This window comes from Harpia harpyja, chromosome 5 (genome assembly GCF_026419915.1).
Source record: "Harpia harpyja isolate bHarHar1 chromosome 5, bHarHar1 primary haplotype, whole genome shotgun sequence".
In the NCBI taxonomy this organism is placed as follows: Eukaryota; Metazoa; Chordata; class Aves; order Accipitriformes; family Accipitridae; genus Harpia; species Harpia harpyja.
This window is the reverse complement of record NC_068944.1, coordinates 36,638,676-36,654,607: the sequence shown is the minus strand read 5'-3', so window position 1 is coordinate 36,654,607 and position 15,932 is coordinate 36,638,676. Positions and strand designations below refer to the sequence as shown.

Below are 15,932 nucleotides of genomic sequence, written 5' to 3'. Positions count from 1 at the left end.
TTAATTGCACAACCATAATTTCTCTTTACATTCTTCTTAATATCTCATCAATTGCAGTGCTCTTCTTTGGCCTTCCACGTAAACATCGTCCTTTTCTGTCTATATAGGAGAATCTGTACAGGGAGTTGAGTTCTTCCCATGAAACTTGAATTTCTTACCACCCCTTTCAGGTGTTTTTGTGCAGTTACATCTCTTTCTCGCCCCATCCAATTTGTTGCTTCTCAGATTTTGCTTTGATCTCTTGTGCTATAGCTCCTACTACAAAGTATCTAGGGTTGCAAAATGCATGCTTTGGGTTAATGTTTCTTCATAACTTTATGTCTGAAATCTTGTGGGGAGATAACTAAACACTAGAATAAATTCAGGGGCATTTACCAAATGGATAAAGTAATTTTAGGCTGGGAGTCCTATTTCTACCTCTTTTTTGTCTTGTTAAGTGGCCTTTTAAAAGTAATGTTTTATGTGCTTCTGTTCCCTCTCCTGTCCTTTTTCTCAAAAGTGTGGGCTGGTAAATGTTAGTCACGATACTTCATATATTGTGTGGGCCTGTACACCACCACTACTAGGAAAATAACAGAATGTGAATAGGATAAACCCAGTCAAATTCATATGGGCATTCTGAATTCCCTTATAGTCTTTCTTCTTACATATTAATTTAATAATATACTCAAACAGTCAGAAAGAGGTGTCACAACTTGAGTGATTTCTAATCATTTTGCTTTCATATCTGTCTTCCAAGCTACTTCAAACATTTGAACAATCTTTTCCCAGATGTTTTCACTCCACTTGGAACCTTATAGTGTAATTCTATAATGTAATAAGTTTTTTTTTTTAATAAAAATTGAATAAAAAACTCTGAGTGCCCTTAATATAGGACGTCACCCTGATCAAAACACATCACAAAAATCCTTGCTAGTAATCCTCTTAATCCTTCCAGTCTTCCATAATTTAGAAGCACATGGAAATAGCTGAATAGTAGTATCTAAAATTGCTAACATTTTCTGTTGAGAGGGTTTGTGTTTTTTTTTTTTATTTAATGAATTGAGTATTCATTGAGGATAAGGTTCTTGCAGTGTGAAAGGTTCTTGTGGTCATTTGTACAACATGTTTTGTAAAACAGACACTACGTAGGATTATCTGTTACCTGGAGGACAGAGAGAGTATTTTCTCCTTTTGATACCTACTAGCCTCAGCTCACCTTTACAGTGCTGCTGGCTCTTTTATCACTTATTATTGCACTCATTCAGTTTTGGGTTTTTTTACGACCAGGAAGTCTGACCAGATCCCAGTATGGTGGGCACCACTGTAATTAGCTTGCAGACTCCACTGAATTTTGGGCATCTTTCATATTTCTCTGGAAGTCTGTGGTCATACACACCTTAGATAACTAAACACTTAAAAAACCCCTAGTGCTGTGCATTTAACAGTAGGGGGGGCAATATTAACCTTATATACCATTTCTTCTATAAAGTTAGGCCCATAGTAGTAACTGGATTCCATCTTTTGACAAATTTGGAGTTTGTTTGTTTGTTCTTGCTGCATGCTTTTCAATACTGGCCAAACCAGTCTTGTAGGCTGACTGAAGACTAGGGATAGACTCATCTAAACTATCAGAACTTGCTCTATAATGTGGCAATTATGTATGTTTTGCTAATATGTATTCGGACCCTGGATGAAGGCAAGATAGAACTGTAAGTGTCTTTTTGAATTTATTCTACCTACAGTGTAGCCATCAATCAAAGAACCACACTCACTTTACACTATTCAGAATGACTACATGGTGGTTCATAACCAGCCGCAGATGACTTGAATGGGGATTTCAAGACAAAACCAACTTTATATATGAATAGACATTCCCATTCTTCTTATAATGTTACAGAAGTTCAACAGTTCTTCCACTGAAAAAGTTGAAGAAAAGCAAACAAGGAACATAGTTTTAGCCTCAGTCCTTGCCTATAGGTTTCCACATTCAGTTTCCACTTCATCTTATATAACTACTCTGCTTACTTGGGTCAGAGAAGGAGAGTGTTCCTATTTAATGTTATGACTCAATGAACTTCTGGGACATATATTTGTCTCAGTCAAATTTATCTATGCCAGGGGCCTGAGCTTCAGAAACACTCTGCCTATGGCTGGAGTTTGACAAGCTAATGGAAGGAATCATTGTTTCTGAAGATCCCTGCATTTTATATGTGCCAAAAAAATGGGTTCAAGTCTAGTTAGGTAAAAGATCAACAGGGACTATGGTTTATAAAATTCTTATGTATGTGCAAGGGGTTTGGACTACATGATGTCCAGAGGTCCCTTCCAACCTTAACTATCCTGTGCGATTCTGTGATTTTCAAGCTGGCCGGGTGTGATCCAGCTCAATTCCAACATAGCAGATCTAAATCTGTGGGTTACTGCAGATCTGATTGTGCTGCTTTACAGGTGCAAGCTTTTATGTGTGTAACCGTTTTTATCAGCTTAGGGACTGAATGCTGCTACCCACTCTGTACTTCATTGGCGGATCGTTGTATGCAAGTGACTTTCAAAGTTGCCAGATTTCTTTATAGCTTAAGATATGTTTCTCTTGCACTATTCCTAAAATTTAAAGTGTTGTGTCTGTATGATAGGTGGGTTTCAAACATTTTAAATGTTAGACATACAGTATTCAATCAATAGCTGAAGCTAAGTGTGATATTTTTAGTGTCCAGTAGTTATATGCTTTTAAAAGACATTATTGATTATTTTTAAGGGTTTATTTCTAATAATTTCCCGTAATTTCTCATTCTGAAGGGGTTACTAATACAACTTTATGTATGTTTGATATTTTTGTTGTGTGTCAAGGTTTTTTTCCTTTAAATGGTTTCCATCACTTTGAGTTCTTTGTTAGGCTCTAGTTAGGTCTTTTTCTTGCTTGTTTTTTTCTCATCCTGTGGTTTCTGTTCTCTGATAGTGATTCTTAACAGCATAAAGGTGTTCTTTCATTACCTTCTGGACAAGTAATTGCAACAACATGCTCAAAATACAGTTTCAAAAAAATGAAAAGGGACAATAGAGGGAAAAAAAAGTCATTGTACATATGGATACAATCACTGTTAAGTTTGTCTACAAACTATGAAATCTTACCTCAGGCTGTAAGATATGACTGTTTCAAGTTCAGGTGTGTCAAGTGTCTGTCTTTTTAGTCTCAATAATGAAGTGAACTTGTTCTGTAACTGCCTAAGGATCTGCCCTCCAGAAGGCATGTAATCCAGGTCAATGAGGACATACGATTGCCTTGTCTGTCCAAGGGATCTGCAGAAGTTTTTTACAGTGGGGTATTATCCAAACATTACTGCTTCAGTGAGACCTTACTTTGAGAAGCAAATGAGATGAGCCAAACATGAATGTCTACTTGCTTTCTGCAAGACTTCACGAAGGGAATAGTTTCCTATTCACCACATATGATGTAAGCTTTAGACAGAGAAACTGCAAAACTTCATTTTATGTTTCAGTCAGCGATACTGCAATAAATATATAACATACAAGTTATTTTTTTTAGAATCTCAGTTAACTTTTATAATGTACATTCAAAATGAAAGGTATAAACCTCTAATACAATGTCAGTCATTTTCCTTACAGGTGGTGACTTTAAAACAGCAATGTTTGTGGGAGCTAAGAAATAGAATTTTATTTCTATTCTGGAGTTTATTTTTTATAACAAGATTCCTTGTTTGCTATGTAACTGACTGATAATCATCCTCTGTATTCAAGTGATTTTCTTAGCTGCATTAACAGGCACTAAAACATAAATTCAAACCTGGTATAACACTTCCACCTTTTTGGTTTTTTTGCAATTCCTTAGCCCATCATTCCAATGTATACTCAAAATGTCCGGGAAGGATATAGGATGTTTAAAGAAAGAAGTAAGAACTTTAAAATATATTTTAAGTATTTGGAATGTTTTCTCCACTTTTCTCTCAGATTTCTCTCACTTTTCTCTTAGATTTTGCTTTTCAGACTTCTGCTTACTTTGGATTCTCTAACACGCTTGCTGTGGGTCAGAGGTATCTCAAATATGGAAATAGCTTGTGTATAACTGGCTTGTACTTTGTGATTTGGTTCTTTAATGCAGTCTTATTTGAGTGATCTATGAAGTCTATCGAGCTTCGTTTTGGTGGACAGTTACCTAAATCCTGTAATTTCTTCTTGACTGTCAGATAAAGCATGCATTTTTAAGAAGTCTTCCATATTAATCAGATTTCAAGTTTGGATTGTGTTTTCTTGACTATAATCTCACTTTTTCCTCCCTTAAACTCTTTCAGGGTTTTTTAGACAGTTGTATGAAAGTACTCGATTGCCGTTTACTCCTCCGTACGGAGGACTTCCAGTTAAATTTCGCACATACATTGGGGAGCCAATCCCTTATGATCCCAATATAACTACAGAGGAATTAGTTGAAAAGGTAAGTTAGGTCTCCTTGCAATACTGAACTACGTACTTTGCCGTCTATTATATGCACTTGAAACTAAATTTTTGTATGCTTGAATAAAGACAAATACCCTTTTACTAGCTTGTTAAAGCAATGGGCAGTTGAGCTCCAGGTTTTATGTACGGATACCTACTAGTAAGTATTGACATAGTAATAGTTGATTGGGATGCGCTCATCCTTTCAGAATGTGTGAGCTCTGTCTTCTTGGCATGCTAACTTTGTTTCTCCCGTGCCTCTGATAATTTGATAACTGAAATTATGTATGCTATGTTTTGAGTTCAGTTTTCAGCAGCTAGGAAAATAAATTTCATGTATAACAAATACCTTTGAGAATCTTCTCCAAATAACATAGGGCTCTAGAAACAAAGTTTCACAAGAGCTTCAGTCTCAGTGTCAAAAGGAAAATGTTAAAAAAATAATTTGCATTCAAAATATAAAAATATTTTGAGTACCTACAGCTTGGTGAAATCAGTGGTGCCCAGGAGGATAAAAATGTTTATAGACCCAGGGTTTAGACATTTTTCAAAGTACTAATCTATACAGAAAACACACTTTTAAAAATTTTTCATAGAAGATGAAAGGAGGGCTTTATGCAAAAAAAATCTGCTATGGCCTAGGAATACACAGATCAAAACACTTGTTAGGAATCACTGATGAAAAAAAACCTTGCTGCCCCCCAAAAAGATGGAAGAAGGCTAGCTTTTCTTTCTTTTTTTTTTTTCCTTTTTTTTAAGGATCTACTGCAGATTGTTCTGGGCTTCACAGCGGTGAAACCAGAAAGACAGGTTTGGTCTGTTACAAGGGAACTGCCCCAGCAAGCTGTGGAGTTTGGTCTTAGCAGGTTTAGGAGGCTGGAAGCAGTATTAGTGCTAAGACTGCCCTTATGGTTTTCCATGTTCTTGTATTTTGGGGGAACAGTATTTTGTGTACTTGCAAAACTGAAACTGAAATTTCCCATGACGTTGATTTGCTTTACTAAGTCAAGCCTTTGATCACCCACTTCAGTGGGAGTATGGTTAGGTCTTCTGTGGCTCATATTAGTTAAAAAAACCCCTAACTTAAATGGAGTTTGAGATGAGCAGTGGCCTGGCTGACTTCTATCTGATCCTGCCCTGGAAAGGAGTCAGGACATGAATCTGTCAGGAAAGGTTTGGCTACTGTTTTCTTATATTCCCAGTGACATTCTACCATCACTCTGGGGTAAATCACCGGAGTATGTACCTACTCTTTTTCAAGTTTAAATACATGAGGAAAAACTAAGGGAGATTATTTCTTATCCCTAGTAGAAATACAGAATTTTTTATGCATTCTCTTCACAAATCTGCATTTGAATCTCATGTAGAGTAAAAATGAACAGAACTTAGATATGAATTCTCTTATTATGTGCATGCTGTGTATGATACAATTACGGAAGAATTCATGTTGGGAAGGGCAGATGGAGGTCCCTACTCCAAATTCCTGGTCCCAGCAAGGTCAGCTGTGAGATCACATGAGGTTAGTCAGGCTTTATCCAGCGCTTTTGATGAAAACCTTCAGGGATGGGGATTGCACAGACTTAATGTTTGCATGTGTTAAAGGCTACATTGACTTAGTAATGCTCAGGCTTGATAAATCTCAATAATTTGAGCCTATCCAAACTGCAATCAATGTTTTTATTCCTTTCCTTTCCAAGGAAAGTGTCATTAGGACAACTAGCTAATATAAAAGACAACTTTCTTCTTAAAGCAGATCTTCTGTGTGAATTTCCCAATACCTCTTGAACCTCTGAGAAGAAGTCAGTGATTATACTGTTCTTCCTTGCATAAGCAGGTCTGTAAAGGCAATTTTCTCTTCTCTTTTCAGACAAAGACTGCCATCCAGACTCTCATAAGCAAGCACCAAACAATCCCAGGCAGCATATGGAAGGCTTTACTGGAGCGATTTGATAAACGTTGTAAAAGTGATTAGAATGTTTATGTTTATTTCATTGTTTTTACAGCATACAGTAAAAATCAATGTCCTACGGCACTGATGACTAATAATTGGTGTTCAAACAGTTTAATTTACAAGTTTCTACAGATTCGACAGAAGACAACAATCAACCTCTTGAAGGTTCCCCTGTGTCTTTGAGGATATTCTGAAGTCAGAAAGACTGAAGAAGAAAACTTACGTATAATAGCAATGCAACAGCTAAATTCCCCCAAAGGAAATCATGTAGCCAGGATTTGCCTGGTTCCCAAAACAAGTATGTACATACATCTGAGAGCCTCAGAAGTTTTGTCTGGATCTGTGGTTTTATGTTTCGAGCGGTTCACGGTCCAGTCTCAGAGCATAACCTCAGAGTCGTTGTTGTCCCACCAGAGTCCACCCCTTGGTGGGCACCTTCTCTGTTGGATGCCACAAAAGACAGTGTCAGAAGAGAAACTGTCTTGCTTTAGCTAATGATCTACTGTTTAGGCCATTTTTCTAGAGAGACTATACAAAGATAAATAATCCCATTAAATCAGGTAGACTCCTACAAACACATGAGCTTAGTGGTTCATTACCCTGGAAAGTAGGAATGCTACATCCAAGACTTTGCCCTGACAGAAAAAAGAAAAGTCTCTCAAAGAGAGAAAAAAGCTTTAAGTGTAGCACTATGCAAATATATGTAAGAAGTAGTTTCAAGTCTGAGCTGGTACATTCCTACACTATTGCACCATACAATACCGGTTTAGTGGATGAGGCTGCCCCCAGCCTGAGAATCCCTGCATTGTAATGTGTTGGCAGTACAGATGTGCGGTATGGCCCAAATCTCCCGATGAGCAGGGAGTGGGCTCGGGGCGGTGGGGGAGTGGGTGGAGGGGGGGATGGGGTGGGTGGGGGGAGCTTACTTAGGTAATGCAACCCTGAGGCTTATCATCACTGGTAGTTTGCCTAAAAATGCAGTACTGCAACACTGCTGTCCCCATATGGATTGAGCCTAAATATCTGTTTGGAAAGGTTGATAGAGGCAGCGTGGTCTTCCTAATACAACTTGCAGAATACTGAAACTTGCTACAGCAAGCAGAATGTGTTTTTACAAGCAGTGGGATGTTGTTACTGGTGAGAGTGGGAGAGCTTTGTGTAATCTATCCAATATGCCATTAAATGCAACCAAGTCTGTTAACTTCAAACACCAAGCAAGGTATTTTTTGTGCCTTGTTTTTTCCTTCTTGTACTTCTAATACCTATATAATCTTTCCCTTCAACATCCTAAAACTTTATGTAGCGTCTAAGAAAATATATACAATATTTGCCCATTTTCACTAGAAAACTACATCTACTCTTTGGATTAAAATAAATTCTTCCTGTTCCCATGCTGCTTCTCCACAAATATTTCTTGCACATCTTAAGAAGGGAGCAGGATAGACAGGTAAGTTATTTCCCTGGAGCAAAAAGACAAGAATCCTTTCCTGAAAAAAAAAAAAAATCTCAAATCTGTCCTAAGACATAGAACTGTTTACTTGAACACCTTAACTATAATTGCTGTATACAGGCAGAAAGATTTTTCTCCCAGCATAAACTAAAGCAAATCAAGATGCTGACTGATATGCCTGGACATGAACAGGAATTCAAACCATGAAGTCTTACATAGTGCACTCCAACAATATAAGCTAAAATTCAAAGCCTGAGCTTAAGTTGAGTGAGAAAAGGAACTAAAAGAAAGGGCTATCGAATACTAAAATGGACACAGATGAAGAAGCAACAGGAATTAAGAGTAACCAGAATCTGAAAGCATTCCTTGTATCACAAAAACTATGCAGAAGGACTAGATGGCATCATTCTCTGACTATCCTATTTTTCAAGTACATTAGCATCAGCATGGAGCGTGTCCAAAAAAAGACCAATGAAGCTGGTGAAGGGTCTAGAGAACAAGTCTTACAAGGAGCGGCTGAGGGAACTGGGGTTGTTTACCCTGGAGAAAAGGAGGCTGAGGTGAGACCTTATCACTCTCTACAACTACCTGAAAGGACGTTGGAGGGAGGTGGGTGGTGTTCTCTTCTCCCAAGTGACAGGACAAGAGGAAATGGTCTCAAGTTGCTCCAGGGACGGTTTAGATTGGATATTAGGAAAAATTTCTTCACTGAAAGGGTTGTCAAGCACTGGAACAGGCTGCCCAGGGAAGTGGTGGAGTCACCATCCCTGGAGGTATTTAAAAGACGTGTAGACGTGGTGCTTAGGGACATGGTTTAGTGGTGGACTTGGCAGTGTCGGGTTTACGGTTGGACTCGATGATCTTAAAGGTCTTTTCCAACCTAAATGATTCCGTGGTTCTGTGATTCTATGATCAATTAAAACACTTTAGTCACCTGAATTTGCACAACCTTTCAAACTCCATGTCCTCTGATACCTGATGCTGGGGGCCGTGCTGCAACTCAGAACAGAGCACTAGCCTTGGACAGGGCGTATGTAATCAGAGCACTGATTGTCTTTCAAAGCAGGAACCTCAGCCTAAATCTTCTGTATCTCAGACAGCTGTTAACAGTTTGCTAACAAAGTTCAAGTCTTTCCTGGGCTATTTCATCTTGCAGCAGCATCCCTGTATTATCTGCAGCTTAGCTGAAGTGAGCTGGAGTAAAAATTAATTTCTATTAGTTGTCTTCTGTTGCAGTTGTCTTAAGAGTATTTTCTGGGGTCTCAATGTGATAGACAAAACTATGATTGAGAGATGTGAGTGGTTTTGAATGACATGTAAGTGATTTTTGTAAGTAATAAATATAAGTAATAAAAAAATTTTAAACTATTTATTGCAGAAACATTATAATACTGCTGTAATAAAGAGCAGTTACTATAATACTATTTTAGAGGCCCCCTCTAAATTTTGACTCTTTTTAGAGCAGTATTATAGAAACTAGAACTAGAAACTGGTATTACAGAAACTAGTTTCTTTTCATACAAATAGAATTGTAATTGGGGATCCAATCACTCCCCTGCTACACGTATTTTCTAGCCACTCCATCATACAGCAAAAAAGAAACGAAACCCAGCAAATGCAAATGACCCGTGCCTGCCTCAAAACATAAGCAGTATTTATGACTCTTTTGGTGTATAGTTTGCGCACCAACAACGCGAGGAAATCCTCTTTCTTAACTTTTCATATGTAAACCGTATCCAGCTCGAACTACAAGATTTTGCATTGGGGGAAAATACCCTACTGGTGACACCAGAAAAATAGATTAATTGGACAACAGCGCAAATACCGTCACACGAAAGCAGAACCGAACAACCACAAGAGCCGAGCGGGCAGGTGACGCACACGTAAAAGACGGCCAGGCAGAAAAACACGAGGGGCAAAGCCCTGACAGAGCCTGCAGCCAGCGCTGTCGCGGTCGCCGTCGCCGACAGCCGAGGGCAGGGCGCGCGGCGATGCTGCCGGCCGCTCGCGCCGGTGGGACCGCCACGTGCGCCTGTCCGTCTGGAGCCGCGCCTGGGCTCTCTCAACGGAATCGCCGCGCCCCGCCCCGCCCCGCCCCGCCCCGCTCGCGGGAAACGCGCGCCCCCTGGCGGCGCCCGCTCCTCTCCCGCCGGAAGCGCCGGGCGGTGCGTGCCGGACGCGGTCCGGGCGGCTCCCGCGCCCCCGGCGGCGCGGAGTTCTCGTCTCTTCCCGTCCCGTCCCGTCCCCTCCGCCGCCCTCGTTCTCTCCGCGACCCCCCTCCCGCCCGCCGGCGGCACGGTGCCCTCCCGCCTCCGTCCCGCCGCGGGGAGCCGCCCTAGCCTGGCCGCCCCGCGGGCACCCGGCCTCCGCGGGGGCGGCGGGCGGAGAAGTAAAACCAGGCCCCGGCAGGGACGCGGGGCTGAAGCCGGAGCCGCCGCTGCCAGGGGAAGGTAAGCGGGCGCTGCCCGGGGGGTTCCCCGTCCGGGACCTGGCCCCCGCTGCGGCCCCGCAGGTCCCCGGGCGGGAGGTGGCTTGTGTTGGCTACCGCCGAGCCTGGGGCCCTGCCTTAATTGGCGCCGGGACGGGGGCTGCGGCCGCAGCGCGGTGCGGGACGGGGCGGGGGCCGCTTCGCTGGGGCAGCCGGGCTGGGGCTGCGTCCTTCTTGTCAGAAAAAAGAAACGCCGACCCCGCCAGCCTGCTGCAGAAGGAACCACTGCCCTGCCGTCACAGCAGCAAGAAGCAGGCCGATCCTTCTTTCAAAGCAAGGATGAAACCACCCTCTGACTTCTAGGGTCTCTCCAGCCACGGATGCCATTAGCAGGATTGTCGGGGTCTTCTGTTCTTCTTGCCTTTATGGTGGCGTTGCTAATTCTAGTAGAAATACTCCCCGTAGCTGGCTGACACAGTGGAAAGCAGTGTATTTCCGTTGGCAGGGGCCTGTCATAGCTGTTGCTTTGCAGCATCTTTCTAGTTTGGAGAGACTGGAATGTTCTCCAGAGGTTCCACTTACACGTTCATACACATGCTGAAATCACACTGTGTGTGGTTTACAGCAGTATATGTTGCTTTCCATAATTGCTTCTTCTAGCGTGAGCTATAGGGTCTCAGGTAACACAGCATCTGCTGACTGCAGCTGAAGACCACCGTTGTAGTTTAGTTAAGGACTTTTCTGGGTCATATGCTAGACATCAGTGAAAGGAATTCCATGTTAGCCTTGTTTCCATTTCACCGTCAACGTAAAGCCCTAAGTAAAGCTTAAGTCAGCGTGCACTGTCATTAGTCAAATGAGAAATTGCATCTTTTTCGTCTAGTGAAAATACATATAAGCTGGTCTGTGAGGAAGCTAGAACCCAAACTACAAATATTTGGTTTGAACTGCACAGCAGGAAATGTGTTACTGATGTCAGTTAAAATAAGAAGTCCTTTAAGGGTTTGCTTGTGTTACAGAGGGATTCTGCCTCTAAGTTGGCTAAGGGTGAGACGTAGTAGTACTGCACCCCATTGTAGGTTTTAGATTTGGATGGTGGCAGATGTCAGAAAACCTCTGACAAGGAGGGCAGGATAGCCTCTCTTTGCTTAAATGAGGTCCTAATCAGAGTGACATTGCTGGTGTTTCTAGAAGACAGTGTGCTTTATCTTGTAATTTTAACTGCTCTGGGCAGTCATAGAGTAGACAGCTGTAAAGTTGGAACAGACCAAAATGACACTATCTGTTAGTGGCGTAGATGAACTATATGGGACCTTTATTCAGTGTGGAGCATCCTGTGCTTTTTTTGATCATGGAGATAGAATCTGTCTTTGCTTCTTCACTGCCATTGCCTTTGGTAGGGTGTCCAGTGTGGCAGTAACGTAAATCACACTTGGGCTTGGATATGGAGTATTTTTGTGGATGTACCCTGCGTGATCAGAATGAATGCCGGACTTGTTATGGGGGGAGCAAAATTACAGGAGATAAAAGACCTGGAGGAGGCCTTTATCTGGTGGATGGTAAATCAAATATGAGTGAGGATGGCTATCTACATTTTGGGCTACTTTAGCAAGGCCGTAGCCGTTAGATCGAGGAAGTATTTATTACCCTCTTTTCAGCACTTTTGAGACCTCAAGTCCAGTTTAGAGCCTCACAAGAAAGATGCCGCCAAACTGGAAGGGGTGCAGATGAGGGCCACCGACATTGTTAGGTGGCTGGAGCACATGGTGTCTGTGGAGAGGCGGAGGGAGCTGTGTGTGTTTAGCCTGAAGAAGAGAGGCCTTAAAGAGGATCTTACCACTGCTCTTAATGAGTGGTTATAGAGAGGGGGGAGTTAAGCTCTTTTCAGCAAAGGGACAGGAGGCAACAGGCACAAATTGCACTAAGGGGAATTCTAACTAGAATAAGGAAAATAATTTTTACCATGAGGGTGGTCAAGCACTAGATTAGGGGCCCAGAGAAGCAGTGGGATCTCCATCCCTAGAAATATTACAAACTGGACTGGACGTGGCCCTGAGCAACCTTATCTAACTTCTTAGTTAGCAAGAGGTTGGACAAGTGCTGTTCAATGAGCCTTTCCAATATAAATTATTCTATGAATCTCTTCAAGATGAGGAAACAGTGTTGTTCAGAGTTGACTGTCTGTAATGGAAGGCAGTACTTTAGATGTTACCTCTGTGGTTGGCAGCAAAGATGTCGGATTTTAATTTGTGTTACAGGTTAGTGCATAGATATGCAAGTAAACTTATAAAACTGCTATGATTGCATTTAAGGTATTGCATCTAACATTATAGGCAAAAGGACAAGTAATATTTTGCAAGGCTGACACGTGGACAGGACTTTAAATTTACTTGGTGAGGATTTTGTGTTTGGAGAAAGCCATAAAGAATTAAAAATATAATAGGCAGGAGAGTATAATTTAAGTAATCTTTAAAGCTGTATAATCACCTCTGAGTTTTGAAAAATGTTTCTGTGCCATAACCCGTGCTCCATATTGTTCTCTAGCTAGTAGGTGGAACCACTGGAGAAGTCCAGGCATAACAATCTGATGAATATTGTGGTGTTGAATGCTACTCCTAAATGTTGCTTGGTCTCACAAGTCACTTTTCTTGTACTTGCTGTGGGTGTTTGCTGCCTGACAGGTTCTGAAGTTCGGCTCTGGCAACTGGAATGAGAAGGAGCTTTCTCTTGCTTTTCCACATGCTCGCTCTCTCCTGTCCTTTTTCCTAACACCCCCCCCCAACACACGTGCATGAAATCAGTGAAGTGCATGTCACTAATGCTACGTGCTTATACATCGCTGAAGATGCTGCTCATCCCATTGTCCTCAAGAACATGCTGAGGAGCAAAATGTTGTAAGCCTGAATTAGTGGAACAGGCATGGATCGTGGGAGCAAAGTCCTTGTCACGAGATCAGCTTTCTTCTCATTAACAGGAGTTATCTTGAGCAATGTGGTTAGAGGCCAATTTCAAAACAGAAGGAAAAGGAACATCCTTGGTCTATCAGAACGGGAGGAAAAATTGAGACCGGGAAATAAGTGAGATGAGTTCTGCTCTAGTACATGTTTCAACATCTCATAGCAAATGTGGAGCAAAACTGATCTGCTTTGTAGTTTTTGTTGTCATTGGGGTTATGATAGTATTAGCAAAATTATCTTCTGAATTTCAGTCACTTGTTGCTTGCAAAAACAGAGCAAGAGTAAAGGAGTGATAGATACTTGTCTATCCAGGCATAGGAACTTTGCAATCATTCATGATGTAAGTCACATTTTAATACAAAAACAAAACACAACCACCCCAACCTTAGATTCTTTTAGAAATTATTGCTCTTAATCTGTTTCCCTCTACAAGCCTACATTACAGTTGCAAAATGTTTCTCTTCTTGGTCCTGAGTAACAGTTACTTCAAGTCTTGACCAAAACTTTTCTAGATTAGGATAACTTTTTTTCCCCAAGGTATTATTTATGTTGTTCTAGAACTGTAGCTAAGATAGCCAAGTGTACAGGTTGTCTCATGTTTGTAAGATGAAGCGAATAGCAAGTTTTCCCCTAAATAGTACAAAGCTAAGAAAAAAGTGTTGCTCCAGAATTATAGAAAACCTGAAATATCAGCCCAGAGAGGTCTAGCCCTGAAACTTCTTAGGAGCTGGCGGAGAAGAGAGATTCTTACACATAGACAGAGTAAAGCCAGAGCAGTTAAAACTTCTAGAGGACTTTTTGTGATCTTTTTCTCCTTGTCCTTTCTGCAGCCTGTCTGTGTTGTGCTCCTGGACTTTGCATTTCACTATCTGTAAGTTTCCAGATATAGTTAAAGGTCTCTACAGGAGTGACACTTGCTTGTTAGAGACCATCCTCTTCCTGAGTCATTGTATGCTTGTGGACAGTGGAAGTGTTCAGCAGGTTTTTTTTATAGCACTGAGTTTCAGATTGTGCTGTTTCCTGTTGTAGTAAGTGCTTGGGAGAAGGTTTTGAGTGTATTGTGTATTAGAACGATAAATTACACTAATCAATACAGCTTTCTGAAAACCAAAAATACAGTATAAATTGGTACTGGTAACAATACAAATGTTCTGGATCTGCGTAAGTTGAACAGTTTTTAATGAGATAAAATCTTAGCCTGAGATTAAGCAATTGCACTATCTCTGTCAATTAGAATTGTCAGCATTTCCACTACACAAAAGGAAAGGACTGAAAAAAAAAAATCAAGTAAAGGTTTTGCTGTATGAACCATTATGTTTCTAATATGTGCTGCTGGGATGTGGGATAAATGGTGTATGAGTAAATGTGTCAGGTTTTTTGTATGATTAAACAGTATAGGCAGTATACTGTATATACTATATACTATAGACTATATAGGCAGTATAGTCTTTTTTGAGGATTTATTCATCTGCCTTTTTTTTTTTTTTTTTTTTTTTTTTAAATTAAACAGGAGATGATAGGTGGAAATGAGTCCTGTACTGCAGGACCGATACCTATGTCCTACTTAACCTGCCTGACTTACATTCTGGGAGAATGGACTGGCGTGGAGCATATTGAAGATTATCTGAGTTATGCAGTCTACCTTTCATGGGTGCTTTTTCCACTCGCAGTAGTTTTACTACTTCCAGGGGTTCTCATCATCCTCTTCTACACTTCCATTCTCCTTCTTCATATTTATAAAAGGAAGAATGAACTAAAGGAAGCTTATTCCAATGATTTTTGGGGTGGTGCAAAACAGATGTTGGCTACCCTATGGGATGGACATGGAAGAATATGGCATGGTAAGCAAGATCTGACTTTTCATTAAAAACTGCTGAAGCTCTTATTCCTGGTTTACCTTTCAGGATTATCAATATATATCTGATTGTTGCTGCTGTTGCATGAAATCTAAAATTCAGGCCAATTTTTTTTTTCTTTTTTTATCAATGACTGCCAGTGGTGCTTGGGAGGAAAAAAAAGCCATTGAGACTTTTTTGGATGTCGAATTTTTTGTCTTATGCATTTATTTCTTTGCTGCTACAAAATAAGATCTTTCATCCAGTTGAATATATAAGCAATTTTTAAAAATTGTTTAATTTTTTTTCTTTTTTACTTTTTATAACTACTCCTGGATTTCCTCATTCCAGGAGGTCATGAAATGTTTGCTATGTTAAAAATTAGATCAATTAACTATATTTAAATGCCAGTTCCCTGACAGCTAGTATGCCAGCACGTTAGCATAATTTAATTGTACTTAACCAGTCTTTTACATACAACGCCAAATGATGGCTTAAAGGAGCACTTAGTGTCAGTTCGCTCACTAGTTGCTTCGAATTGACTTTAGAGCCCCAAACTGTTACAGAACCCTAATTTTTTTATTTTTTGTCTGTGTATTTGACAACTGCGTTCTCTACTAGAATGTCAAAACTAAGGGCTCTATTCCTTGTCCTTCTACTGTTATTTCTTTTGTAAAGACAGACTTAATAAATGATTTGGCTTTTCTTTCTAAGGAAATCATAAGCCTCTTTCAGAACCATTCAGTCTAGATGCAGCCAAAGGAGAAAGAGATGTTTAAGAGCAATTTACATAAAGAACAAATCCTTCTTGAAAATCATCTCTATTTGTTCTCTAGTCAAAGGGAAGCGGGTTTTCAAGGCATTGATAACCAGATGGTGC

At 40.6% G+C, this 15,932-nt stretch overlaps 1 protein-coding gene across 8 annotated transcripts in view; it reads left to right on the top strand.

Annotated features, from left to right (window-relative positions):
• TMEM68 (transmembrane protein 68) overlaps positions 1–15,932 on the top strand; it is a 46,858-nt gene that overhangs the window by 12,407 nt on the left and 18,519 nt on the right. For 2 of the 8 annotated variants that reach the window (XM_052787063.1, XM_052787068.1), the window contains exons 5-7: positions 3,830–3,890; positions 4,290–4,429; positions 6,299–6,463. The exons of 2 other annotated variants lie outside the window; for them this stretch is intronic. In XM_052787063.1, the coding sequence (XP_052643023.1) occupies positions 3,830–3,890; positions 4,290–4,429; positions 6,299–6,403 (306 nt within the window). In that variant the 3' untranslated portion in view covers positions 6,404–6,463. Of the gene's footprint in view, positions 1–3,829; positions 3,891–4,289; positions 4,430–6,298; positions 6,464–10,015; positions 10,283–10,495; positions 13,338–14,727; positions 15,059–15,932 lie in introns of those variants that run through there. 4 more of the 8 variants (XM_052787067.1, XM_052787066.1, XM_052787061.1 and 1 more) reach the window with 4 other exon arrangements.